Source organism: Henckelia pumila, chromosome 2 (genome assembly GCF_033568475.1).
Source record: "Henckelia pumila isolate YLH828 chromosome 2, ASM3356847v2, whole genome shotgun sequence".
Classification (NCBI taxonomy): Eukaryota; Viridiplantae; Streptophyta; class Magnoliopsida; order Lamiales; family Gesneriaceae; genus Henckelia; species Henckelia pumila.
The window spans coordinates 122,696,749-122,724,199 of record NC_133121.1 but is presented as its reverse complement, the minus strand read 5'-3'; the positions used below and the strand labels follow the sequence as shown (position 1 = coordinate 122,724,199).

Genomic DNA, 27,451 nt, shown 5'->3' with positions numbered 1-27,451 from the left:
CACTACAACCCAAATCCTCAAAATCACCCGGGTCTTCAAAAGCACGCGGGTTAGAACCCAAATTATTTTACCACGATGTCAATGCCCATAATAATATTGCTTCGGTTGTTGTCTGAAATAGATCACACACTATAGGGAAACAGAGTGAGAGAAAGATACAAGAGTCTAATGTTGATGGTCGGGGCAAGAGTCTCGCTGGGCAATTAAATCTGTTCTCTCGACATTTCGAGTTGGGGTTCTATGGGAACCTGACTTTTTTTGAAAAAAACCACCCAACACTAAATGGCCACACACATTTTTTGAAACAGCCAACAATCGATCAAAGAAAAATCACCCAGGACTATTGGGAAAAAAATGTCACAAATATATTACTGAATTATTTTTATCAGTCTCAATTACACGAAACTTCATTTCTGTATTTTCCATTGTTCCGGACACAAAATCGAGTTCACAAATTCAAAAAACATTTTTTTTCTTGTCTCTTTTACTAATTTCACGCCTAAATTAATTAGGTCTTCTAAAACGTCTAAACTAAACTCCATTAAAAGAACGAATGTAATAAGAATAAGTCCACGGGACATAGACGAGTTGGTAAGATTTGAGGTGACGTGAGAAGAGATTCTTCAGCGTTGCGGGTTCCATCCTCGTGTGGAGCATTGAAATATTGTGGGGTATGCTCTGGAGGTTGATCATATTGCTTCCTCCTTTAGTCCCTGTCACTCGCGCAGATCCCCCGATTTAACCTCCGTATGAAGCTATGAGCCAATGAGTCTCTAATGGGGAATGAGTATAAATAAAAATAAAATAAAAAATTTATTACCACAAATAACAAAACAGAAGACTTTTCAAAGCCTCGGACACGAAAAAAGATGCAGGCCAAATGACACGTATCCAGTATCTGGCGGCGTATATAATAATAATAATTACAATTATTAACTAAATATTCATCCGAATATTCAGATTCGTAGAGGCGAGACAATACTAACACGGCGCCTCGTTCGGCAACTGGCACTCCAGAAATGACTGCCACCAATTTTTTTATTATTCCTCAATCCATTAATAATAATAGTCATTTTAATAATAATAATTATAGGAAGGGACGCAGTTTTTCATCCGCCATTGTAAATTCCTCTTTTAGCAGCTCCGGTGAGTTTATTTCAATCTCTGTATTTCCATAGCTTTTCTGTGCGTTCTTATGTTTATGTGTGATTCGTGTCTACGTTGGTTTGGTTTTTGTGAAAGATTTTCAAGATATTCTTTATTTTTTGAGTTGGATGTGTTATTTCATTACTGTGTGTTGAGACATCGAATGTACTGTGCCTTTTATGTTTGATTATTATATACTCTTCTTTGCCTGCGTTTTGTTCTCTTGAGTTTTGGAACAAACCGGGATTTGCTTCTTTTGTTAACATGCCGTTATGAATACGGATTTGTTTTTTTGTTTTTTTTGTCAGTGAAATAGTTGCCAAGATATGTAGGGACAATTACACACACACACAGGCCGAGGTGTACTTGGTGTCGTTTCAACTTGTAAAAAACGGGGAGGAGAAAAAAAAAAGAATTATGTTCAATCCTGAGGCTGGGGAAATCAATAATCACAGAAAATTCTTTGGTACAAATGTATTTGGTGTGGTTCTAGCGGCACCCAATAACTTAAAAGTGTTGTGGACCAGTAGCTTGTTGGCGAGGGACAAATGGATTTAATAATTTGGACTCAGCTGTTCCAGGATGAGAAGCTGCTTCTTAAGCTTGTATCCTGGATTTTAGGAGCTACAAATATTGCCACTACAATTCATGTTTTGCTTCTCAATGATCTAGTGCACTTCTCGCATCGTTGATCTTTCTGTTCTATCTTCAGATTAGTATCCTATTATCTGTCATTCACAAAATTTTCAATGTTACGTAGCTTTCCCCACTTTTCCTTGAATACATTTTGTTCCAATACCAAAATATAATGGGCCTATGCCACATCAAGTCCATAGGCCTTGGAAGTATCTAGAAACGGTGAGGATAGAGTAGATTTGGTGCTCTGTTATTTTCCTTGAGTGTTTTTGCCAGCTTATGCTGGGGTCGGATTACTAATACAGAGGGTGAGAGGGTGCGTCCAAAAGAAAAACAAGAGGTATTATGCATATTTATCTTCTCCACTGATATGTGCTTTCTGTTAAATGTTGCAGATATGGATACTTCACCAGGACAAGGCTTGTACCCTTTAAACCGATGCAAAACTATTCATTTGGTTTGCATTTACCCCTCTCCTATTTTGTTTTAAATCTTGACACACTTCAATTGTATAATTTTAATTTGCATGTAATTTAGGTGAGACATGCTCAAGGATTCCACAATGTGGCTGGAGAAAAGGACCACAGCGCTTACATGTCTCCAGAGCTCTTTGATGCACAGCTCACGCCTCTTGGCTGGAAACAGGTGATCATAGCTTCCATCATCACCATAGATCTATGTTTTTGGTTAACCAACAAACGCTATGTCAAGAAAAAAAAAGGGATTGTCGACTGCTATATATGTTAAATGTAGTCAATATAGATCTTATGGTTAGCTTTTAGTTAGATTACAAACACTTCCATCTGTGCAGTGTTTCTAGAAATTTTCATTGATAGTCTATAAGTAACCTACTCTACCATATTCATAAGAAGAAAAGTAAAAGAATGACTTATCAACTGTTACAGGTTGATAATCTGCGAAAGCATGTTCACACATCAGGCCTTTCTGATAAAATCGAATTAGTTGTTGTGTCGCCATTGTTAAGGTGCGTACTTTGAGTTTCTGATCCTTCTTCTAATTTTTGTGCTGCAATGTATCTGAAATAGTATTCTCCTTTCTTTGGCCTCATTTCTTAATTGTCTATTACACCAGTTAAACTTATTTGAACCTGTGCTCTATATTCTAAAAATATTTTGTCCAGTTCATTTTTGTTTGAGAATGAAGGGAACTTGCATTTAATTTGTCAAACAATGAGATGAAAATTGAAAAAAATATTTTCATTTATGTAAGTATATTCCTAGTTTCCCTAGATTGGTGGTACTGTAACTATATAGTATGTCACTGACACTGAAACTGAAAAAGGTACCATAACTTGTAATGCACATGCACCTCATGTGCATCAGTTTGTATGTGTCTACAGAGAAGTTTAAATTATTTTTGGCAATTCTGGTACTCAAAATTTGAACTTATGGTGATCAGAATTCAGAGTGATGGTTACAACAAGTAGTTTCATTCCAGGACTATACAAACGGCTGTTGGAGTTTTTGGAGGGGAAGGCTATGTTAATGGAATTGATGTACCTCCACTGATGGTAGAAAATGCTGGAAACAGTAACCGTCCAGCAATTTCAAGTTTAAAATCGCCTCCATTTGTTGCAATGGAACTTTGTCGTGAACATATGGTACAAGATGTCTACTATAACATTGTAATGCATCAATTAAATATATTTTGAGTCTCGAGTATTTATTCTCAAGTAATAGTTCGAATAGCTCGCAAACATACTCATATCTTTCGAGCAGAACTCGAACTCTAGCTCTAATTCAAGCAAAAAAAATACAATTGTTTGAGTTTTGAATCGAGCACAAGCTCGAATATAGCTCATTCGAGTCAAATTCGAGCCTTCAAGATTTCTTCATATTCAACTCGATTTAGTTCTTTAACATCCCCAAGTTCTGGCAATCATGAAGGTTACTTACCCGTTTCAACACAATTGAAACTTTTGAGTTATCTAAGACGTTCGACAATTCCTGAAGCATGTACATGTTGATTACAATTGTTTCTTAACATATCTCAGGGAGTTCACTGGTGCGATAAGAGAAGAAGCATAAGAGATTACAAACCACTGTTTCCTTCAATTGATTTTTCACTGGCAAGTGGACCAATGTTCACTTTTTATTTGGTCTTCATACTGCCAATTTTTGTTGCTAGTCAATTCATTTATTCTTTCACCTTTGTGGTGCAGATAGAAAGTGATGATGATGTGCTGTGGAAAGTCGATGTTAGGGAGGCCAATGAAGAACTGGCAGCCAGGGGACTGAAATTTTTTAACTGGTAGCACTATTGTTTATATGTGAATTCCATTTTTCATTTGATGTGGTCAAAAATATTGTCTTCAACTGTTGAGAATGATGCAAATAAATATATGATATAACTATGTGCTTGGTGTTTTTAAATGGGTTGCAGGTTGTGGACACGGAAAGAGAAAGAGATAGCTGTGGTGACTCATAGTGGATTCTTGATTCATACTCTCAATGAGTTTGGCAATGATTGTGATATAACTGTGAAGAGTGAAATATGCAGACCGTAAGCGTTGATTTGTTCTTGGTTTATAGTCAGACACAATAACCAAGAAACAGCCCTGTTTTGCCAGTTGTGTGTTCCTTGTTGCATGTGTTTTATCCATTGACTGTCACATATCATGCGTTTAGGCCTGAGGTGTAATGCAACAGGCTTGCACAAGCAAACCCCTCTGTATAATTGATTTCAACAGCACCAAAGTCGAATTTGTTATTACTTTATAAAAATGATTAAACGTAGTTGCTAGAATATTTTATTAAGTAAGACCATTCACACATTTTCTGCAATCCAATGTGAGCCGGTGTAATCCATAGGGCACAATGGCACTTTGTCTCCGCATTTAGAAGCTAGCCAAGGTTAATCCCTTTAGTGAAGCGTGTGCCTTGGCCATTAATCACAAAATCATTCGCTTTAAAGGCTTGATGTACCATATATGCAAGTTAAATGTAGGTCCACTGAATTCAGGATTCACTAAACCGATGAATATTAGTTTTATTAACACTCAATATATTAGATAGACTCGAAGTATGTGACAATTGTTTTGTAGTACATGTCATTCTAAGAAAACAAGTGCTTTGTTTGCATCGAAATTCTACAATACCCATACGACTTAACATCTCTTCCCCCATTAATATTTCTGTTCCAGAGCTGTTATATTACTTGCACGTGGAAATTATCCTGAAAATTGCCTTCTCATAGTGCAGCCATGAGCCATGTATATTTGACTTTGTTCACGAATGAGTAACACTTGCAAGTTCTGTGTACAGATTCACCAATTGCGAACTTCGATCAGTGGTCATTGTTGACAGAAGGTACACGATCTTATCAAGTTCTGGAATCCTCCTGCATTGTCACATTCTCATCGTTCACTCATCTTCTTTTGCTGTCCATTCTGCAGAATGATCGGTTCACATTCTTCAACGACTGATTATCCTGGAAAAATTCCTCGTGGACCCGACGCCCCCAGTGATGATGCTGATGAGATATAGACTGATGCTCTTAACTTGTCATACCTTCTAGAGTTCTAGTAATTTGAATTTAGAAGAATGCAGCTGTAGAATGAGTGGGTGAAATCGTCTTGTCGATCATTGTTCTGGTTTCTATCAGGGTTGTATTTTTGTCGACAGATTAGCAAGCCATACATATAATGCGGGGGACGATCATTTCTTTTAAGAAATTTTGACTCGGCCTAAACAACGTTTGATTACTCTTCATTTTAGTGCATACTATGGTTAAACTTGATTGGTCTTGGTGCCCTGATGTTTTTTATGCCCAAGATTTTTTATTGTATGTACGTCTCGTGAAAAGATATTTGCCTATAATGTGTGACACATTCTTCCTCTTCTTCTCCCCCTTCATTTTTTCCTTTTTTTTTTCTTAAAAAAAAGTGTTATATGTATGACGAAATCTTGTGAATCTAATGTTGATTATATGAAATTGATTTAATTAAAATTCTTTAAATAAGAAATTAAACTTGAAAGACTGAATTTATTATATAAAATTTTTTTATATTTCAACATAATTATTAAATGATTAAATCTATTGTCAAATACTAGGTTTTGGAAGTTTAAAAAAGGCAATATTTACATCTTTTTCCAAAAAAAGGAAATATTTCTCCAAACCGTTGGACATTTCCATTTTATTATGTTATATATATATAATTAAATTTTAATAAATATCATTGGAAATTAACTGGCAAGTGCCACAGCACCCATGGATGACCTGTCCTTCGAATTCTCGCCACCCGAACGCTGCCACGACCTCCGCCGTCTTCCTCCTCATGCCTCAGAAGATCGAGTGATCATTAGGTGTTTTGGGATTTATTTGCCGGATTACAGTGCATGACGATGGGTTATTTCACAGATCAAATCACTGGAGTGCAGTGCAGTCAATGATGATGATCGGGAGTTTCGGAGATTTAGGTACTGGATCACCACAATGAAAGAGGAGTGGGGATTGGAAAAAATGGGCCGTCCCCGAAATTTCAGGAAATTACTGAACAAATTATGTGGATGTGTATTTGGGCAAACTACAGGTAGAGATTTTTCTCGCTTTACTTAACTTGTACGTTCATATACACTAGACTCTTTCGACTTTCGGATCTTTATTTTTCCTTTTCCCATATATTCATGTACATAACATAATTATTGCTTCTCTTCGGAGGTGAGAAAGTGATTTTAGAGCAAACTTATACGTGGAAGTTAATAATATTACATCTTTTATTTAATCGTAACTAGAAGGAAGTTTCAGATTGGTTGGGAGATTTTTTTTTTTTAAAGTAATTGGATCGACGGAAGTTTTCTTTTTTTATTGAATTTTCATCTCTTTAAATTGATGATGAACTTCAAATCCTTGGGGAAAAGCCTAAAATGCAAATATAACGTTAATGATTTCTTTTGGACTCTGGTAAAGAAAGGCAGAGAAGGGAAAATTTTGATGGCAGAAGCAATGAGCATTTTAATGAATATGTGATACAAATAAGAAAAAAATATTTGCTGAAAATAATATTCTTGAACGATACATATAGAAATTATTGTTAGTTTTAGCTCACAATTGTGTGACTTGTTGGATTGATCCTTAATTTCCCACTTTCACAGCTTAGTCTTTTGGTGTTTTAAAATTTTCATGTAATTAAAAGCGGCCATGCCATTATAATCTACCTAGAATTAGAAACCTTATCATGTATTCCAATTTGATGTCTTCGAAATCCACTCACATTACAGCCTTTCTTTTCAAGATATAACTAAAATGTGGCAAATTGCATCAATACATTATCATGAGAACTACGTTATGGGATATCACTTTTCATACCCATTATTTAGAGAGTGCAAATCCTTGGCTATTCTTTAAAGCTATATCCAAATTTCTCCAAAAATTAGTTGGCAAGATTGAGAAGGAAGGATATTACTAAAGTTAAAGTAATAAAAGTGTCGACATAGAGTGCTTTCTTTCTTGTTAAGGGAAAGCGAAGTCATGTGTATATATGGAGCCTGTTGATGTTAATATCACTTTCAGCTTAATCTTTCTATCTCCTCGGTATATTGTTCAGGCAAGGAATATGTGGACCAGCATATACGAGATTTGATAATGTTTTTCTGAAACCTAGGCATTGTTGTATTTCAGTCGTAATTCTGTTCTGCAGGTGTTGCGCAAAATAGTGGAATTGGAGCCATGTCACCTCCTTTAGGGGTTCATTTGTCTATTCAAGATCGTCATGTATATACAACCACTCTACAATTTTTACACCGATCATTGCTTATATTTTAACTGGAAAATGCTTTTGCAAATCTTATAATGATGGTACTGCTTTTGTGGCTTCCTCTAAGATAAATTGAAGCATTGGATATTCAAAGCAGATGAAATTGGCATACTTCTCATATGCAGTAATGTCTTTAAATCTGTGATCCCAGGAAGTACAAAGATGTCATTAAGAGGTTTAATAATCCATTGCAGAAGATATCCTTTGAAAATCTAAGCTGCTGTCCATTTATCGAGCGCCTGGTCTGAAATAGTCCTTTGCAGCTACAATCTGAACGCAGCATAACATATTTTGTCATTGGTTTGCAGGTGGTAGTGGACAATGGCATACTTCAGGTCACATTATCTAACCCAGAAGGAATTGTTACTGGAGTATGCTACAACGGTATTGACAATTTGCTAGAGGTTCTGAATGATGAGTCTAACAGAGGGTAATGGACTCAATGGCTTCCCTTGAACAACTTTTCAAAGAAAAATCACCATCCTTCGCTAATAATGAAAAATTTCATCCTTACAAATTCAACTTCTAAGATAAGATTAGAAGACTGAAATATTGATTCGATCCAACGTTGAAGGTTTTAAATTACCTGATTTTCAAGTCATTTTTAAATGAATTTGCAGGTACTGGGATGTTGTGTGGAATGCTCTAGATGGAAGTGGCAAAGCAGGAGTCTTTGAAGTGTAGGATCTCTTTTCTCTTTTCACGTGATGTGGTAAAGCAGTCGAACTTCTATGGTCCGGGAAAATCGAAGAATTTTTAGAAATTTTTGGTGTAATGTAGGATCAAGGCAACAAATTTTACAGTTATAAAGGAGAGTGAGGAACAAGTGGAGATTTCTTTTTCAAGACCATGGGATCCCTCTCTCGAAGGCAGGCTTGTTCCCTTAAATATAGACAAAAGGTTTGCTTCTTGACTATTTCTTGTTGAAATTAACATGAACAAAACCTTTTCAGTATTCATATCGGTGGTGTTGTAGGTTTATTTTGCTGCGAGGCTGCTCTGGATTCTACACTTATGCAATATATGAACACATTGGCTCAAAGGAATGGCCTGCTTTCAGCCTTGGTGAAACCAGGATTGCTTTTAAACTTCGGAAAGACAAGTGCGTAGCTTTTTTTGATTTCTCATTATGCCTAATTATACCCTAACCGTAACAAACAGCATTTTTTTTTCCTCATAGACGCATATTCAATGTATGAAATCAGGCAAATTTTTTCAGCTATGACTTCTTTATCGTATAGAAATCTTAATCACATGAGAAACAAATGGTTGTCTTCCAAATTTTTTCAATATCGCATTCCACTCAGTTAATGGCGTCAACTGGAAATCAAAGACTTGCCCATTTTCTCCTGTTGTCTTTATCAGGTTATTATGTGTTCATATGAATCATCATAAAAAAATGTGTAGGTTTCACTACATGGCACTGGCAGACAACAGACAGAGAAACATGCCACTACCCGATGATCGATTACCTGGAAGAGGCCAAGCCCTTGTCTATCCAGAGGCAGTCCTTCTTGTTAACCCTGTGGATCCTGAGCTAAAAGGAGAAGTGGGTTAAATTCACATTCCCTCTCTTTTTTCACGGCGCAAAAATTCGATCCTTGGTTAAAGTAGTAAGACCCGTGTTGGGTGAAACTGCTAGAAGAAGTTAAAATTTTTCATTCGATTCCTTTACTTGGATTTAAAGAACCTGGATCTGGTTAGTCTCAATCTAGTTCACATTGAACTAATCCATTGTTTTTCAAAAAGGTTGATGACAAGTACCAGTACTCCTGTGATAACAAAGACCTAAATGTCCATGGCTGGATATCGGTAGACCCTCCTGTGGGATTCTGGCAGATCACCCCAAGTGACGAGTTCCGTTCCGGCGGGCCTCTCAAACAGAATCTTACCTCCCATGTGGGACCCACTACGCTCGCTGTAAGTTTCAACCATATGATATATGCATAAAATTTTCTGGTGATATTCTCAAAAAACAAATATATAAATAAAATTTTTGGTGATTTTTTTTCTTTTCATGGATGGCTTTGTGATTATGTCCTTTTTCAGGTGTTTCTTAGTGCTCACTATGCTGGGGATGATCTGGTTCCGAAATTTGGTCAGGGCGAGCCGTGGAAGAAGGTTTTTGGCCCTGTTTTCGTCTATGTTAACTCTGTGATGGATGGAGAGAACCCTTTAAGCCTATGGGATGATGCAAAACAACAGGTTTGGTGTTACATACACTATCTCACATTCTATTCCAACATATTTTTATGTTGAAAACAAGTTAGTATATAGAACAAACATTTGGCTGAATCTTTTTCAGTTGTCAGTTGAGGTCCAAAGCTGGCCATACACTTTTCCAGCATCCGAGGACTTCCAATCATCTGACCATCGTGGTAATGTCAGAGGAAAATTATGGGTTTTAGACAGGTGATGTACCATTCATTACTTCTTGTCATTGGGATTGTTTCTTATACCAGGAGAATTTTGACAATTTGTGCATCTGTCTGTAGGTATGCTAGCGACGATAATATTCCAGCAAATGGTGCATATATTGGGTTGGCTGCTCCAGGAGAGGTGGGATCCTGGCAAAGAGAATGCAAGGTGGAGATTAGGTTTTGCTATCTTGTTCCTGAACCTCCTGCTGCTACAGTGTTCCCCAACCATATAACCAAACTTTCTAATTCTATTTCTGTTTCTGTTTAATGCCATTGATTTCTTTGTAAAATGTCTTTCCCACCCTATACTTTTATTTATCTGTTTTGCTCACTGGAAAATTGAAAAATAAATTACCACCTCTGAGTCTGTTAATGGATTCATTGTCAAATAAAAAAAAGGACCTCCACTCCTCCTCTACTGATTTCACCAATTAACTGTCAACAGGACTATCAATTTTGGACAAGAGCAGATGAGAATGGCTATTTAATACTGATTTCACCAATTAACTGTCAACAGGACTATCAATTTTGGACAAGAGCAGATGAGAATGGCTATTTTTCCATCAACAATATTCGCACTGGTGACTACAATCTCTATGCATGGGTCCCTGGTTTTATTGGAGATTATCGAAATGGAAGTTCCATTACCATTACCCCAGGTATTAGTTATTTAGTTCTGTTTCATATCATGTCATGTTTAAGGCTTTAATTATTTAAATAAATCATGAAATTTTTTAAGTCTTTGAAATTTATTTATCGATTTAAAATTTACACAGAATTTAATTAGAATTGAAAAGGTTAATAAGACAGAAATATCAATCCTGAAAAATGTGAAACGGGATAAAACTGTAAAACAATGGCTTTGGAGTATTATATTACCACTTCTTAACATATATGTTTTCGGTTTTCCTTGACTATCACTTGTTCATAAACAGAGCGCCTAATTCCTTCTCTCGAGAAATTTTTCTTCACTTTTCCCAAGATAAATTTATTTACACTTAAACAGTAAGTTAAACGTTTAAAACGGATACATATACAGGTTACGATCTTGACATGGGTGATATTGTTTATGAGCCTCCTAGAGATGGCCTGACGTTGTGGGAAATAGGCATTCCCGATCGTTCTGCTGCAGAGTTTTATGTTCCTGATCCTGACCCAAAATACATCAACAAACTTTATGCTAATCATCCAGACAGGTTATTTACTCTGCATCAAACAGACTACTTTGCTTTTCTTCGCTTGGTTCCTTTATTTTGTGCGCGGAAAGAATTGTGGATGTCAAAATGCATCATTCAATCAGACGAGTAAATGGATGCTACAGGTTTAGGCAGTATGGACTGTGGGATAGGTACTCCGAGTTATATCCCAGTCAAGACTTGGTGTACACAATTGGAAAAAGTGATTATGGAAAAGATTGGTTTTTTGCACATGTTAACAGGTCTGTTTTTACTTTCTATTTATTATTGTAGCACATTGTGACAACCGATTCTCTTATACGAGGAGTTGTATTTTCTGGTGTTTAAGTAAATTAGCAAGCTCACATTCTACATTTTTATATCTAAGAGCTATATTTCAGTTCTTTTCTTGCCCCTGTACCCCTCGTCACCTTCCTAAGTTCAAGTGCTTCAATACACCTTAGAAATACTTCATTTTTCTTGAGTGAAGGAAGAAAGAAGACAACACCTATCAAGGAACTACTTGGCAGATCAAGTTCACTCTTGAATCTGTTGTCGATAATGGAACATATAAACTTCGCGTGGCGCTGGCATCAGCTTCTCTCGCTGAACTCCAGGTACAACTGGTCTTGAATTTTCAGTCGATTGATTGGATCATGTAAAAAGAAGATTTTATCTTTCCTTTTTCTTGTTGTTTAGGTTCGAATCAACAATCCCGACACAAACCGTCCTTTATTTTCAAGCGGTCTGATTGGAAGGGACAATGCCATCGCGAGGCACGGGATTCATGGGCTCTACCGGCTGTACAATGTAGATATAAAGGGTGCCTCGCTTGTTGAAGGGGAGAATACCATATACTTGACCCAACCAAGGAGTGCGAGTCCCTTCCAGGGGCTTATGTATGATTACATTAGGCTTGAAGCTCCATCCTCCGACTATTGATTTGCATAGTAGTTTATTCATTGCCTCCAAACCATATAGCTTTGCAAATACTTGCGCTTCATCAAGTTTGATAATGTGACGTTAATATTATAAGTAAATGCAATAAAAATTTATTACACGAACTTATTCCAAATTTCCCATGTCGTGCCAAGAGATTTGCAAGAATTGGTTGGAGTCTCATTATTATCTCACATATGGTGGCACTTAAAACCTACAAATTATATTGTTTTTGCTTGAATATTCCTGCACATCGTAGGCAAATAAGCGACACCCCTGATCGTGGAGGAAATAACACAACACAAATTTACAGTTCAACATAAACACGAATTGCAGAGATTGTTAAAAATCAACACAGAGGACTCCTAGTATTGCTATTGAAGTGAAGAAAAAAGTAATAGAAGATCACAGAAGACACATTAATACATACATATTGTACATTTTATTGCCTTATTTTACATCTAAACAACACATCTGAATATAACATTGGCTTTTAGTCTTCAAACAAATGAAAGAAAGTAAAGGATCAGCTCCCCTAATGAATGGAAGCAAATTCTACAAGTCATGTTGATCAATTTTAGACCTCCAAGATGCAGAATCAGTTACACCAATCACAATTGATCAGTAACAGATCACTCTTCTCCAATTACTTCTCTCAACTCCTTTCAGAGTAGTGTCCCACCATACCATATGAGATGTGGTAAAAAGATAGACTGGTTGTCTTCTGATAATTGCTGGGTCAAGAAGATCAAACACCATGTCAATAGCTATGCTTCGTTTTTAAACTTTTACCACTTTGACACAGCAGGTAGGCCACCCTTTCGAATTTGTGGGCTTAACAACAGTAAATTGTACTCTGGAATAATCAACATCAATCAAACATTATTGCTGCATTCAAGGACAATTTCAACTTTTTAATTCTTTATGATGTAGTTGTCACAAAATGTGCACAAACCCTGGTGCATCAGCCCTAGGCCCTTCGAGAGATCGATACATGTAGAGTGTCTCCACGTACTCACTCGTCTCGTCCTTATCCTCATCCCTACTAATCATTTCCACTACTAGGCGGGGTAATTGCTGAGCAATTTGCTCACAAGCTTTGTGCGTAACTTTACAAGATGACATCCACAAGAATCTCATGTTGTAATAATGATGCAAACCAGCATTTAAAGCTAAATCTCCAAACGGACTATCCCTAATTTCAAGTTTCCGCAACATAGAGCACCCTTCCAGCACATATCTGAGACCCAGGTCGCTGTTCCCGGCAAAAGCAACAGATAATGTTCGCAATAATTTCCCATACTGTCCAATATAACTGAATGCTTTGTCAGTCAACAGACCAGATACAGCAAGCCGGGTGAGTTTTTTGCAATTCTTGACAATGGCTCCAAAACCTTCATCCATTGCCTCACCAGTAATGGGGTCGGGTCTATGTATTCCAATTATGCACAGACGGAATACTTCAAGATCGGGACAGTTATTTGACATGGCAATTACGGCTGCATTGGTCATTCGCTGGCAAAAATATAAGATAGACTGCAATTTCCTACAACCTACCGAAATTGCCAGGAGACCAACTTCAGACACGGGGCCATCTAAATCCTCCGCTGCATCAGTTGGGAAAACCCGAAGTTCTAAGAGGTCTTTGCACGTTGCAGCAACAGCCTGAAGCCCTTCATCAGTAACTGAATCAAGCACCTGCAGGAACACAAATAAATATTTGAAACAAACCGAAACTAATCTCGGATGTGCAGTTGGCATGCCAGGGAAAAAGCCACATACCCAGAGTGACTTAAGTTTGACGCATCGACATACAACCGACTTAAATTGTTCTGCATTGATGTTTGCATAGCTAAAATTTAAAGTAACTAGGTTAGCACAAACAGGAATCAGGGCGGCGATATAATCAGGAACAATTTCCTTGAAACCGGATAAACAGACAAGTGATTTACAAGCAGCAAAGGCAGATGCATAATCTGGTTCTTGTTCACCATGGGCAACAATCTCTGAGGGGCAAAAGGAGCCTGTTCCAAGATGGGTCAGCTGCGGAGCCCGAACCATCAAGCGATAAAGCTGTCCTATCGTAATATATTCATTTAAGCTGAGTTTCTTCAATGAAGGTGATCTGATTACTAGACGCTCCAATGCCTCAAAGTTAATGGGAGATGCAACGCAGTCAAAAGTCAAGGACTCAAGACTAGTTGAGTGGTCAGGAAAACATGAAATCCAATCTTCTTCATCATCCGAAACATCACAATCAATAAGATCAAGAACCCTAATGTTCCTGGGAGGGACAAAATAAAAGCCGTCACTTTTCTCACCCAAGAAAGAAACCCCATAAGAGTGTCCTAAAACAGACTTGACTTAAATTGAAACTCACAAAATTAGAGCAAAAATCACACATCTTCAGTAAACAACCAACATACTGAATCTAACATACTGAATCTTTTTAACAAGCCAGAATATAAACGACACATTAATTTCTAAGAAAAAAAAATGGTGACGATCTCCCATCGGATCTAAATGATGAACCCACTGACCTGCACTCAGTGGCAACAAACGCAAGCCCACTAGTTCCAAAACCTTCACAACAAACCAAGACGACGTCTTTCAGAGTAGGAAAATAATGAGCCAAAAACGCAAGATCATTATCCGTGACGCACATGCGCTTCAAGTACACCTTCTCAAGCCCACGGTAAACATCGACCATCGAAACCAGCCAAGGAGCAAAATTCGCACCCCAGTTCCGCGGTAACAAACTGAAGTCAGAGAATCTGGGCTTCCCTTTAACACTCACCGACTTAACCTGCCTGAAACGATGAGTGACTCTTTGTGGTGAAACCGAGTAGCAGTTGCCGATGAACAGCTCGGATCTGGTCAGAGCCTCCGCACGGTACCAAGATTTGCAGACGAGGGACGCGGCGTTGCGATCATGCCTGGAGGTCAAGAAGCAGAGTACGGTTTCCAGTACGATTTCAAGAACTTGATCTGGGCTAGGCGTCATTTGAATGGACAGATCCGGTGCCGTCTGCTCTTGATCTTCCGACATTTCACATAGATTACTGTGGCCCCAGCTTCCACTCATCACTCAGTGAGTGACTGAGCAGGCGGCGGCGTCCTCTTCCAATTCAGATGAATCAGTATGATCGAAGATAACCCGAGCTTCCATCATCAAACGCCCATTACAGATATACTTTACAATATAATGTATTTTAAACAAGTTTATTTATATATAATGACCTGGGATTATACTTGCTAATCCCACCCACTTGAAATTATTACTTAAAACAAAAGTAGGGACTTGGGGTTGGCTCATATTGCCGAACAGCAAGGTTCGATTTTTCAGTTTACGGTTTTGAAATTTCTTTTCAATTTATCATGTTTATCGATAGTTTTTATTCATAAAGTTTGTATGTTTCCGTGTGAAATATCTGTTTTTTTTTATACAACTAAGAGCTACATGATATAAGTTTGAAACAAAAAAAATTAGATCACTTGTTACATGGGCTCTAATGGTATTCTGACTTTGGAAATTGAATATCTCTTTGGAGTCTAACATTTTCGTTTCAATTTAACATATGAAAAGATCGACAAACATAGTCGCTTATTATTTAGCTCAATAAACTTTTAACTTGTCTTCATAGACTGATTTGGTGATAATTTGCCTTTTTGGCTTCAAAATATTGTAAATCATTATACTTATACAGTAATGTTATGGTTGATTTTCTCTTTAAAAAAAAATCATGATCTCTTGCGACGACTACACGAAATTAACTCTAATTTATGTTTTATAAAAATAGCAAGGATAATAATGATGTTAAAATGAAAATATGGCGATTTCTTTAAAAATTACATGAAATTAGTATTTCACACTTGCTGTGAAACGTATGTGTTATCACATTTATAAAATGTTTACTACCAACATGTTATACAAACAATGTGTATGCGTGATCACTAATATTTTATTATGTATAGTATGGTTTTTAAACATTTTACCAAGTGTCATAATTTTAAATATTTTATTATTTGATTTATTATTTTAATCGTTGAATTTACTTGTATTTACGCATGTTGTATGAAAGTTTCGGAATTTATGTTTTTTAAGAAATTTAATATATGCTGTCCAAAAAAAGAAAGAAAGAAAGAAATTTCATATATTAGATATTCCATAATATAACAATACCGGTGACGGAGAACCAAGACTACCCAAAATATGAAACATTGCAATAAATAAAAAGTGCAAGCATAATATGTTATATGGAGAATTACAACTTTGAATCTAAATTGTTAAACATGAAAAATACAATTTTATTTTAGTGGAATTCAGTTTTCGATAAGCCCCCTTTTTTCTTGAAAAAAAACGAAAAAAAAAAAAAAAAGAAAGAAGGAGAGAGAGACATGACTCCATGATTTGACCTAAAAATGTAGATGAAAGTTTAATTTAATTTTTTTTATAAAAAAATACTCAAAACCAAGTTAACACCATATTAAGATTTTTGATTAATTTATTAATTGAACGTGGCCTTTTAATACTTAATGACAACGATATTAATATTGCAATTTGTTATTATATTTGGTTAACATATTAGATTAATTATATATTTTATATGTTTATTTTTTTAATTTTTTAATAATATCTGTTTTACAATTTTTTTCGATTTTGTCAGCATATTATCAATTATATATTTTATATTAAGAATTATTTGTTTAACCTAAATAATAATAATAATAAAATACATTAAATTGAAAACATTAACATAGATGGACATGAATATTTCACAATTCAACTCATATATTTATACTAAAATAAATAAATAAAATAATGTATAATAATAATATAATACAATTTGCTCATAATATAACTATTATAATAGATATAGACTAGTAATTATATTTTCCCGGCATATATCATGTATGTATTGACTACGTATAACGTAGTTGCTAGCTAGCTACTACTAGTTACTAATTACTAATTGCTTCATTTTGTAAAAGTCAACGCTAGTCCATCCTCTGTGACCCACTTCTTTTTGCACGATTGGATAATCTCTCGAATTCGTACTCCAACATGATCGACGAAAGAAAACACGTAGAATTAACCCAATTATTATACGTGTAAACTTCTTCGCCACAGACTTGAAATTCACCAAAAAAAAAACCTCTCCATTTCCCATCTCTACTCAACACAACACAACACAACACAACACAGCACAAAACTTATCTTTCTGTAAATAATGAAGGGTACTACTCTTCTTCTTCTTCTTCTTCTTCACATGAAATTCATCTTATATCTATCAATGGCCATCGTCACCTCTGCATCTGCAGCTAAAGATAGCCTTCATCCAGTCATCTTGATTCCCGGCAGCGGCGGCAACCAACTGGAAGCAAGATTGACCGCAGAGTACAACCCCTCTGGCTTGTTTTGCAACAGATGCTTTCCTCTGAAGAAGGACTGCGACGGATGGTTCAGGATTTGGTTCGATCCCAGTGTTCTTTTGAAGCCTTTCGCCAAGTGCTACAACAAAAGAATGATGATATATTATGACCCGGAAATGGATGATTATCATAATGCTCCTGGCGTGGAGACTAGAGTCTCTGGTTTTGGCTCCACTCAGTCCCTTCTTTATCTCGATCCTCAAATCAAGTATGCTCTTTTGATCTTCACCTTCTAAATTAATTAGCTTGTTTTATAAATTAATATTAAATTTCCATTCTGACGCAGAAGAGAGCATCAAATTATCAAGAATTCTTCTAGAAGCTCGACTAAATGTTAGCTTCACACTCTGTACTCATAGCATGTTTCAAGCTAGCTGATATATGCGTAGAAAGTCATGAAAACTGCATAATATATATATTAGTTGAACGATGTATATTGTAAACCAAAGTTGAGACATTAATGTATAGGTCGCATTGTTGCAAAACGAATGAAAATTGTGATTGCTGGCTATATATGTTTTGGACTGTAGTCTGCTTGCATTAGTTCTAACTTCTAAGGTCATCGAATACAGATGTATAAAACACATTTTGAGACGATTTTTTACAATGGTTTTGAATCAAGCTTGATTGCAGGGTAGAAGGAGAGACCTTTTCCAACTTTTCATGTGAAATATTCACACGAATGCTTTGTGTTTCAGGCGCGCTACGTCATACATGGAGCCTCTCGTTGCGTCTTTAGAACAAGCAGGCTATGCGAGTGGGGAAAATCTGTTTGGTGCACCTTACGATTTTCGTTATGCATTAGCTGCAGAAGGGCATCCCTCAAAAGTTGGTTCGAAATTCTTAGAAGACCTTAGAAATCTTGTGGAATCGAGTAGCCGGTCCAATGGAGGGAAGCCGGTGATTCTTTTATCACATAGCTTAGGAGGACTCTTTGTTCTCCACTTTCTTAACCGGAACTCGGATTCTTGGTGCCAAAAGTACGTCAAACACTTCATTGCACTTTCAGCACCGTGGGGTGGCACCATCAACGAAATGCGCACTTTTGCCTCTGGAAATACATTTGGGGTGCCTTTGGTTGATCCACTGGTAGTAAGGGAACATCAGAGAAGTTCTGCTACTAACTTGTGGCTCATGCCCTCTCCTAAGGTGTTTAACGTGACTAAACTGCGCGTGATCACGCCAAACTCTTCCTACACCGTGCTTGATATCCCCCATTTTCTTCGAGACATTGGCTTTCCTGAAGGAGTTAAACCTTATGAAACGCGGGTTCTGCCTCTGGTTGAGAATTTAACCTCCCCCTTGGTGCCGGTCACGTGCATCACCGGCAGCGAGGTGAAGACTCCGGAGACGTTGATTTATAGGGATCATGGCTTTGACAAGCGTCCAGAGATCGAGTATGGAGATGGCGATGGGACGGTTAACATGGTTAGCTTGTTGGCGTTGCAATCGGCGTGGAACAGCTCGAATAAGCAGATCCTTAAGGTGATCAAGATTCCTGGGGTTACTCACACATCTATACTCAATGATGAGTCTTCACTTGATGAGATAATTGGAGAAATTTCTTCCATCAATTCTCATATTTCTGTTTCTGTTGTTTCAAGAACTGTTTCATAGTGATTCTATAGTACACATTATTCATTCATCAGGCTCTTTTTCGCATCAGAGGGGAAAAATAGAAACATTGGCTTAAACATTTACTTGCAAAATATTAAGGGTTTCCGAGTCAAACATTGTTGTAATAAATGTCCGGTGTCATCATTCGGCCTTTAGAGGATTATCTTCATACACTACCATGTTTATCGGGATTTTGTTCCAATTTTTTTTTGAAACAAGTTGTACTCAAAGACAATGTAATTGATGGTCAATAGTGAATGAAATATTTCTTCAAAAAAAAAAAAAAAATTATGTCAAGATTATCGATATTTTTAATCACCAAACAATTTTCGATGTTATATCAATGTTTTTTGATGTCATGTCAATTCGTCAGGGTTATAAGAAAAACACAAAATAGGTTTAGTAATAAATTGACATAATTGTTTTTCCTTTTTCTTTTTAAATGTACATTATTATTTAGAAATAAGAAATGTGATAAAGACATCTGCCAAGAAGAGGAAGAGAAATAAATAAGAAATTCAAGGATGGTAAATAAGAATTAATGAGACATTCTTTATAATAAAAAATGAAGTGAAAGCATTGCGACATCCCAACGACTTGTCAACTGGGCCATAAGACCTACCAGGCAAAGCGCTAATCATTTCACCCTCTCGCAATACATTTGGAATGGTGGTTGTGCTGCTGCCCAAGAGGAGGTGGCGGACGCTGTTGGTGCTGCGGCGGCTGCTAATCTGCGCCATAGGCACTATTGCCCTCATGGCACTCCTCTCAGCACACGTTGCCAGATTGCCTGCTCACACTTCACACAAGCTTCCAAAGGTGAATCCCTCGATTCCCTTTTGAGTACTCTCTTAGACTTGATTGTAACTTTTGCTTTTACCGGTATTTATGTCCGTAATGCAAGCGCTTGGAATTATCTGTCGTCATTATTATTGTTATTTTTTTTTTGGGGATCATGTCTTTCTAGATGTTTCCTTGTGTTTTATTTGGAGGTGCATTTGTTGGTTTTCTCAAAATCGTTTGGCATTTGAGATTTTGGTAGGGAATTGAATTTGGTTTCTGTTGTTTTTTTTGTTTTTTATTTTTTTAAAAAATGATAAAATTGGAATGGTGATTTGTTGTGGCCTGATCTAGGGTAAGTTTTAATTTTTGTAGCAGCATGAGAATGGGTTGCAAAACTTGAGGAGCGAGCGAAGCTGGATGCAGGAGCTTGCTCCACCGCAGTTGAAAAATCCCACCATTTCCCGTGAGGTTTGTCTTTTTCTTGAATATTCTTTATTGTTATTGTCTTTTTATGTGTCTTTTGTGTTGTCGACATATAATACGTCTGTAGAAAAGGTACAGTGGATGTTTCCACAACTGTATCCCATTGTTGTTCTTGTAATGAATGTGAGTATGTGAGTGCAATTTGGATGTCAGAATCGTGGTGTGCAGGTGGGCATTCGTTCATGAAAACTAGTTCTATCTGTCATGTTTTCACTCATTTAGATTTGACAGTGGGAAGCTGCTAGTGGAAGCTTGGTTTCAGGCAAGTTGTGGAAGCGGCCACCTAATAGAGACTATGTACCTTGTACTGAACCAAGTTCATTCTACACAAGTAATGTGCTCTACAGACGATCAATTGCCCATTCAGATTTCTATTGGTTACTCATGTTCTATAGTTTTACTCAATCTTCAGGTCCCCAAGGATCTCGAGGTTACCTCTTGGTGCATGCAAATGGCGGCCTTAATCAAATGAGAGCAGGGGTTTGTCTCTCTTGCACGCTCTTTATCTATCCATATATCTATATATATCCCCAGCTTATATGGACTAATTTACTATTCTTTTCTAGTTATTACTTCATCTATCTATATATCTATATATATCCCCAGCTTATATGGACTACTTTACTATTCTTTTCTATTTATTACCAACTTTTATCTTTAGTCATCGAATTTTTTTCTTTATTTTTTCTCCATTAAATATTTGCATAGAAAATAAAAAAAGAATGATAAGTAGGGTGAAATCATTGTAACAATATTATGTACCCCAATTCTTACATTCCAATCTCCTCCTTTTTAAGTAAAGAAATTACGCTGGGAAAATGTAGGACGGTTGCAACTGTTAATTTTCACACTTGATACTTCAATTTCTATGCAACACATTAAAAATGGAAAGGATGCACAAAAGCATTTGGGCTATTTATGAGAATTTATAGTATTTGGGTAAAGTGCAATACTTTAATTTGTGAGTAACCTGTGTGCCAGTATGGAATTTGATTCATCCTTGCAGATATGTGATATGGTTGCTGTTGCGCGACTGATAAATGCTACTCTCGTGATTCCTGAATTAGACAAGCAATCACTTTGGCAAGATTCTAGGTATCCGACTGACTTTAGAACTTCAGTCCTTTGTGTGTACTTGTCTGAAGAAGCTCGTTTTGGGTGATTCATTCTGTTTGATTAAAATTGCAGCAACTTCTCCGATGTCTTCGATGAAGATTATTTCATCGATTCTTTGGTTGATGATGTGAAAATTGTTAGAAAGCTCCCCAGGGAATTGGCTAGTGCATCTAGAGTAGTGAAGCATTTCAGAAGCTGGTCTGGCATAGATTACTATGTGAACGAGATATCAACCCTGTGGGAAGAACATCAGGTATATTCTTGGAACAAAATTTTGATTCATTTCTATGATGAATACTAAAGTTATCATGAAAAATTTTCAAGGTTATTAGAGCTGCTAAGTCTGATTCTCGATTGGCAAACAACAATCTCCCTCCAGACATTCAGAAGTTGAGATGTCGTGCTTGTTATCAATCCCTCCGTTTTGCACCTCTCATTGAAACCATGGGAAAGGTAATAAATTTATCCATACTACAACAGCAACAATCATACATGCCTTTATCCCTTTAAGTGGGGTCGGCTAGCAAGAACAAATCCAAACTATGAAGTGGAACCTTTTATTCACTGTGTCCTATCGGTAGTTTGTCACAGTAGATATTTTTTTCTGTAGTTGTTGGTGAATCGCATGAGGTCCTATGGTCGTTATATTGCATTGCACCTACGGTTTGAAAAGGACATGCTTGCCTTCAGTGGCTGCACCCACGGGCTGTCCCCTGAAGAAGTTGAGGAACTCAAGACAATGAGGTAGATAATAGGTATCTTGTAGAGATGACATATCGTCCATATGCCAATATTTGTCGCCCATATTGTCTCTTTTCTGTATTCTTTGTAGAGAAAATACCACGTGGTGGAAAGTAAAAGATATTGATCCTGTAGACCAAAGGGCCAAAGGTTATTGTCCTCTAACCCCTAAAGAAGTTGGCATGTTCCTTGCTTCTCTTGGATACCCATCGAACACTCCCATCTATATTGCGGCAGGAGAAATATATGGGGGTGATTCACACATGGCTTCCCTACGGAGTCACTATCCCATATTAATGAACAAGGTTTGAGTCTTTTAAGTTGGAGATATTTGCTGAAATATTGAAATTTAGATATATGGCTTGTGCCACCAAAGCTAATTCTATCCCAACTGTCTGTGTAGAACTTCATGGAAATCATGTCAAATAAAAATTTTCAGATTCCTCCTAATTTATTGGTTATTTAGACTTTTGAGTTGTGGTCCCACATTTAAAAAAAGTATTTACTCCAAAGTGGTGCCGTCTTATAAAAAGCCTCCCTCTGGCCTGAGAGTGCTAGCACATCAGGATTCAGGTATACCCAGACCATCCAACACCAAAAAGGTTTTCATGCACCTGTCTTGAGGAAGAAATATTATTTTATAGTTTTGGATGTTCATTCCTTCAGCACAATTTTGTGTTCTGTGTTCATTTCCCAGGAGAAGCTAGCGACAACTGAGGAACTTGAACCATTTATCCATCATGCAACTCAAATGGCAGCACTGGACTATATCGTGTCTGTTGAAAGTGATATTTTCATTCCAACATACTCTGGTAACATGGCAAGGGCAGTTGAAGGTCATCGTCGTTTTTTGGGACATAGGAAAACCATTTTGCCCGACAGGTAATTTTTTTTAAGTGTTTTATATTTCTAACAATTGATTTACTTCAGATTTGTGAATCACATATTTTCTCCTGTTTCCTATTTCATTAGGAAAGCCCTAGTACGTTTTTTTGATAAGATTGAGGGAGGGACAATGAAAGAAGGCAAAAATCTCTCAAATCGAATTATTGAAATTCACAAAAGAAGGTAAGCTAACATGTAAATTTCTCTTTCAAAGAATTTCAATTTGACTGTCCTTGCGTAGACAAATATTTTTATTTCACATCCCAAGTGAATATGGTCCTGATAAAGGAGTGAATCATTTGTGCCCGTCTTTGAAATCTTTTGGAAGGTTTGTTTTTTGGTAAATGTGTATTGGCTACAATGGTTTTTGCAGGATTAACAGTTTCATTTGAACTAGTTCATATCATAATCCTTTTCTGATCTTTTGACCAGTTGATTATCCTCATTTAGATTTACTTTTGTGACGCAAGTCTGATAATCTATTTGTTCAAACTTGATGATCCTTTTTAAAGCCATTTAAGAATTTGCTTCAAGTTACACATGCATCTCTGTTCATTCTTTTTTCTTCTCATGGGGCAAATCCACAATCGATTTCATTCAAACGATTCTAGCAAGTTGCTTTTCCTCTTATTTTTTCTTGCTCCTTTTCATTGTGGAAGCTTCGCGGTCCATGATTGATCTAATCGTAACTCGATTCCAACAGGTAAAAAGATTAATAACTTGGTCATCTACACATCCTGTTAGCAAGTTGTTTTATGTGTCTGAGCCCTATGTTCAGATATTAATTCATTTGTTTGTTCTTTTCTTTCTTGATCTCCATCATCTTTCCATTTCCTATTTGTTTCTCATGCAGAAGGGTGTCATCTTACTTGCTGGATGAATCATTTGTACTTTAGTTTGTACTTTGTATACAAAAATTCCAGTGCACCCACCACTCAGATTTTTGTTGCTTGATAGTTTGATAAAATCGAGACTCGATATTTGAGTTGTAATCATTTGTTGGTTGTCAGGCAAGGATCCCCAAGAAAGAGAAAAGGGCCCATCCCCGGGACGAAAGGAACAGACAGGTTTCGTTCAGAAGAGGCGTTCTATGTGAACCCTTTGCCAGATTGTTTATGTCACAAGGAATTGCCATACATTAACAGTTCTCAACATATCTGGTAGATGGTTGTGTTAGAAGAAAACACTTTTCTCAGTTTGGTGAACGATCCACAGGCCGTTCTCATCATGCTTGCCATTTTTGTATTCAAGCTTGATGAATTGGGGCCATGTATAGAACCCTTTCTAAGGCACGCATGATTCGTATAGTGTTTGTAGATTTTCATCGGAGTAGTAGTTAGTTGGAGGTGGTGTTGAAATCAGAGGAAACGCAGGATATGGAGTGAAAGAGAGGTAGATAATGTGTTTAAATATAGTGATGAAGTTCATTTTTTAGGGAGTTCTCTCATTAAGATTAATGTGTCCTTTGTAGCCATTGATTTATCAGGAAAGAATAAATGGGAAATCCAGAATTCATTTCCGCATTTTTTGTGTATTGATTAAGAATTGAAATATTTTTTTTTGAGAATTAAGAATTGAATTATTGACTGTAATAGGAGCGTGTGCAAGTACACCAACTCGCTTTGAGTTAAATTGGGTTCAAGTAATGAAAATCATGTTTAAATTTGTGACAATGTTTTAATAAAAATCTACGAGTGAGCTTGGTTGAATCAGAATGATATTTGTCGATTATCATCGAATTGAAGCTAATGGTAAATCTTGATATATTTTTTATTTATTTTTGTACTGATACGGTGATACCATATGTATCTGTAATCGTGTTGCCGGAACTCGGACTAAAATTCGAATAATTTTCCGAGTCCGAGTATTGAATTTAATATGTCCCACTTTATTGAAGTGAGACCATTTGATGCTGTCCGAGAAGTATATTCATCGGTCCAATTCTTTTTCATATCATATGAAAAAATATCAAGTCTTTGGCGTAGCACGCACATAGTGCTCATATGCTGGTATCGACTTACATAACCCAACGGCCGGGCCTCTTAGAAAAATTTATTCACTTTTAATCCATGATCGCCGATCGATCTCCATAGCGTTTGGAATATTTGGTTTCGTCATGGTCTTTTTGGCTTAATTCCGTGTGTATATTTTTTGGAGAAAAAAAGGGAAATAGAGGTTATAATTTATTTAGGCTGCGGTATTATGAAATTGGGTGACGAAAACAGTGGGTGGTAAACAAGAAATGAGTGACACAAGCAAAGCAAAGGGGTATCGTGGGAGTAAGAGAGGACTTTCAGTGTCTTTTCGAGAAAATATGCTAACAAATGTCCAAATTTCCTCAACGTTTTTGGGGCTTAGACGCTTGTTTTTAGGTGTTCGTGAACATTTCATGGGTGTATAAAAACAGATACTCTGGATATATATCTTAATTTTATATATTATTTATGTTCTATTCTATTGAAGTTAAGAGTATCATTTACTAACTAATTTACGATCAATTTAATGAATTCTTATTTAATTTTATAGAAATATTACTCTTAAATTCTTGTATGGATTTAAACTTTCCTCAAATTTATCATCAATAATATCACATCACTGATTACATTTACGGTGGTTTATAAATCACCGTACCATCAATGTCATCCAATTAATTTCTTAAATTTTCAAATATTTTTTTTGATCCAATTTTTTTTTTTTTTTTAAAAAAACATGCACCGTTACAATAGTATTTTATTCACCTTCAAAAATCTTTTTAAATTTATAAAAGTGTTTATTTATTTTTATCTATGTATTAAAATTTTAGATATTATTCCTAATAAAATATACAAAAATTAATGATAATTAATGTTTCAACTGTCACATGTAACGAAGCATTACTATATTTATTTATAATTATTAAAATATTTTTTTTGAAAATATAATTATTAAAATCTTGATAATAGAGACAAATCGTGCTTTGTTATTTTTTTGTTTTTTGTTTTTATTTCTCTAGCTTCGTCATTTTGATTTTTATAGACTCAAATTTCAAAACTCTGATTAATTTTTATAATTTTATTTTATCATTTTAAATAAACCCTCATTAATATTTATAATAATTATGATATTATCTATATTTAAATATAAATCAAATTAATTAAAATAAACTATACAATACAATCACATAACGATACACTAGTATATACAAAGTTTGCAGATTTCTCTCATGAATTTCCTAATTGCTAGCTGTACAATTTTGAACTTTTGTCTAAAATAATGAATTAAAAAGTAAAAAAAAATATGTGTCTCGTATTTTGTTAAATAATGATAACTTCGCATTTGCCAGCATAATTTTAATTCTCGGAGGATTTCTTCTGACCTATTGAACTCGGAAATTCGTTTAGCTGAGCTTATCTTAAATAAATGTAATAAATTGTAATTTTAATAATAAGTCGTCCATACCATCGAAGTATTATTAATTCAAAAGCTCATTAATTCTCAATCGATCAAATTATAATATATTAGAGAGAATGACGACATAGCATAGGCATGATAAGCTAGCATGCATACATATTAACATATATATATATATACAATTATATATATATATATATATGATACATACATATTTATCGGAAAAATTGCTTTTTTGATCCTGTATGTTTGTCATTTTGCGATTTCAGTCTTTTATATTTTCAGATTTCAGTTTTAGTCCACTAACTTTATTTTTTTGGCAATTTTATTCATTTTTTCGACGTGGCGCTGATGTGGCATCAATTCAGTGATGACGTGGAGCTGATGTGTACAGTGCCACGTAAGCATTTTTGAATAAAAAGAATCGAAATTGCCAAAAATCAAAACATACAGAATTAAAACTGAAATGTGCAAACATAGAGGACCAAAATCGCAAAATAACAAACATATAGAACTAAATTTGCAAGTTTCCCCATATTTATCTCTAGCGATGTATTATTTTGTGTATCCGATTCCAAAAGTGTGCGGTCCAATTAAATACTATTATGATTATATATTATACGACACTGTTTGACATAGATAATAAGAGATTGATTGAGCACACATTCTTGTTTTATGACCCAAACTTTACAAAAAAAATAATATATAATTAATATAAATACACTATTATCTTATCTAAAATATCGATTTATCATCTTTATATATTATACCTATTGCATGTTCAATCTCATGCATAGCTGAACGATGCCTATCGGTAATATTAAAAGGAAGAATATATTAGCTTTAGATGAGGGGATTGGATAATTCTGACTATTTTGTGGTTGGCAAGGTGTTTTGGACTCTATTAATTA

The 27,451-nt window shown here is 35.9% G+C and overlaps 5 protein-coding genes across 7 annotated transcripts; 4 read left to right on the top strand and 1 right to left on the bottom strand.

Moving 5' to 3' along the window:
* Positions 1 to 970: 970 nt before the first annotated feature.
* Positions 971 to 5,518, top strand: LOC140879711 (phosphoglycerate mutase-like protein 1). The gene is made up of 10 exons (XM_073283565.1): positions 971 to 1,146; positions 2,178 to 2,239; positions 2,320 to 2,427; positions 2,688 to 2,767; positions 3,241 to 3,403; positions 3,797 to 3,871; positions 3,965 to 4,053; positions 4,186 to 4,305; positions 5,067 to 5,111; positions 5,198 to 5,518. Exons 1-10 carry the CDS (start codon positions 1,020 to 1,022, stop codon positions 5,286 to 5,288), a joined length of 960 nt encoding a protein of 319 aa, XP_073139666.1. The 5' UTR covers positions 971 to 1,019; the 3' UTR covers positions 5,289 to 5,518.
* A 460-nt stretch (positions 5,519 to 5,978) lies between these two features.
* Positions 5,979 to 12,213, top strand: LOC140877123 (uncharacterized). 2 transcript variants are annotated; one of them, XM_073280650.1, is made up of 16 exons: positions 5,979 to 6,334; positions 7,442 to 7,515; positions 7,867 to 7,988; positions 8,179 to 8,238; positions 8,339 to 8,458; positions 8,535 to 8,660; positions 8,966 to 9,107; positions 9,308 to 9,478; positions 9,608 to 9,763; positions 9,864 to 9,970; positions 10,054 to 10,144; positions 10,424 to 10,637; positions 11,018 to 11,174; positions 11,300 to 11,416; positions 11,644 to 11,770; positions 11,853 to 12,213. In XM_073280650.1, the coding sequence occupies exons 1-16, from the start codon at positions 6,238 to 6,240 to the stop codon at positions 12,093 to 12,095; spliced, it is 2,124 nt and encodes a 707-aa protein (XP_073136751.1). In that variant the 5' UTR covers positions 5,979 to 6,237; the 3' UTR covers positions 12,096 to 12,213. The 2 variants fall into 2 exon arrangements, with proteins under 2 accessions (XP_073136751.1, XP_073136752.1); XM_073280651.1 differs by having other exon boundaries at positions 5,980 to 6,334; positions 10,496 to 10,637.
* Positions 12,214 to 12,386: 173 nt separating this feature from the next.
* LOC140881585 (transport inhibitor response 1-like protein) lies at positions 12,387 to 15,428 on the bottom strand. The gene is made up of 3 exons (XM_073287006.1): positions 14,633 to 15,428; positions 13,875 to 14,376; positions 12,387 to 13,790 (listed from the first exon to the last, which is right to left on the bottom strand). Exons 1-3 carry the CDS (start codon positions 15,175 to 15,177, stop codon positions 13,029 to 13,031), a joined length of 1,809 nt encoding a protein of 602 aa, XP_073143107.1. The 5' UTR covers positions 15,178 to 15,428; the 3' UTR covers positions 12,387 to 13,028.
* Positions 15,429 to 17,236: 1,808 nt separating this feature from the next.
* LOC140883742 (lecithin-cholesterol acyltransferase-like 1) lies at positions 17,237 to 19,305 on the top strand. The gene is made up of 2 exons (XM_073290323.1): positions 17,237 to 17,733; positions 18,224 to 19,305. Exons 1-2 carry the CDS (start codon positions 17,324 to 17,326, stop codon positions 19,140 to 19,142), a joined length of 1,329 nt encoding a protein of 442 aa, XP_073146424.1. The 5' UTR covers positions 17,237 to 17,323; the 3' UTR covers positions 19,143 to 19,305.
* Positions 19,306 to 19,709: 404 nt separating this feature from the next.
* On the top strand, positions 19,710 to 24,673 carry LOC140880511 (O-fucosyltransferase 7). 2 transcript variants are annotated; one of them, XM_073285022.1, is made up of 12 exons: positions 19,710 to 19,961; positions 20,301 to 20,393; positions 20,640 to 20,739; positions 20,821 to 20,888; positions 21,415 to 21,503; positions 21,597 to 21,777; positions 21,849 to 21,977; positions 22,135 to 22,268; positions 22,357 to 22,570; positions 22,963 to 23,147; positions 23,238 to 23,333; positions 24,161 to 24,673. In XM_073285022.1, the coding sequence occupies exons 1-12, from the start codon at positions 19,809 to 19,811 to the stop codon at positions 24,312 to 24,314; spliced, it is 1,596 nt and encodes a 531-aa protein (XP_073141123.1). In that variant the 5' UTR covers positions 19,710 to 19,808; the 3' UTR covers positions 24,315 to 24,673. The 2 variants fall into 2 exon arrangements, with proteins under 2 accessions (XP_073141123.1, XP_073141122.1); XM_073285021.1 differs by having other exon boundaries at positions 20,298 to 20,393.
* Positions 24,674 to 27,451: the final 2,778 nt, after the last annotated feature.

Coding starts and splice junctions, on each gene's coding strand:
- LOC140879711 (XM_073283565.1), top strand. CDS start 1,020: ATGACTGCCACCAATTTTTTTATTATTCCTCAATCCATTAATAATAAT. Junction 2,240..2,319: donor GATGCAAAACTATTCATTTG/GTTTGCATTTAC, acceptor CATGTAATTTAG/GTGAGACATGCTCAAGGATT. Junction 5,112..5,197: donor GTGGTCATTGTTGACAGAAG/GTACACGATCTT, acceptor TCCATTCTGCAG/AATGATCGGTTCACATTCTT.
- LOC140877123 (XM_073280650.1), top strand. CDS start 6,238: ATGAAAGAGGAGTGGGGATTGGAAAAAATGGGCCGTCCCCGAAATTTC. Junction 10,145..10,423: donor CCTGGCAAAGAGAATGCAAG/GTGGAGATTAGG, acceptor AACTGTCAACAG/GACTATCAATTTTGGACAAG. Junction 11,771..11,852: donor CTTCTCTCGCTGAACTCCAG/GTACAACTGGTC, acceptor CTTGTTGTTTAG/GTTCGAATCAACAATCCCGA.
- LOC140881585 (XM_073287006.1), bottom strand. CDS start 15,177: ATGAGTGGAAGCTGGGGCCACAGTAATCTATGTGAAATGTCGGAAGAT. Junction 14,377..14,632: donor TTTGTTGCCACTGAGTGCAG/GTCAGTGGGTTC, acceptor TGTCCCTCCCAG/GAACATTAGGGTTCTTGATC. Junction 13,791..13,874: donor TCAAACTTAAGTCACTCTGG/GTATGTGGCTTT, acceptor GTGTTCCTGCAG/GTGCTTGATTCAGTTACTGA.
- LOC140883742 (XM_073290323.1), top strand. CDS start 17,324: ATGAAGGGTACTACTCTTCTTCTTCTTCTTCTTCTTCACATGAAATTC. Junction 17,734..18,223: donor TATCTCGATCCTCAAATCAA/GTATGCTCTTTT, acceptor TTTGTGTTTCAG/GCGCGCTACGTCATACATGG.
- LOC140880511 (XM_073285021.1), top strand. CDS start 19,809: ATGGTGGTTGTGCTGCTGCCCAAGAGGAGGTGGCGGACGCTGTTGGTG. Junction 22,269..22,356: donor GAGGAACTCAAGACAATGAG/GTAGATAATAGG, acceptor TATTCTTTGTAG/AGAAAATACCACGTGGTGGA. Junction 23,148..23,237: donor AAAACCATTTTGCCCGACAG/GTAATTTTTTTT, acceptor CTATTTCATTAG/GAAAGCCCTAGTACGTTTTT.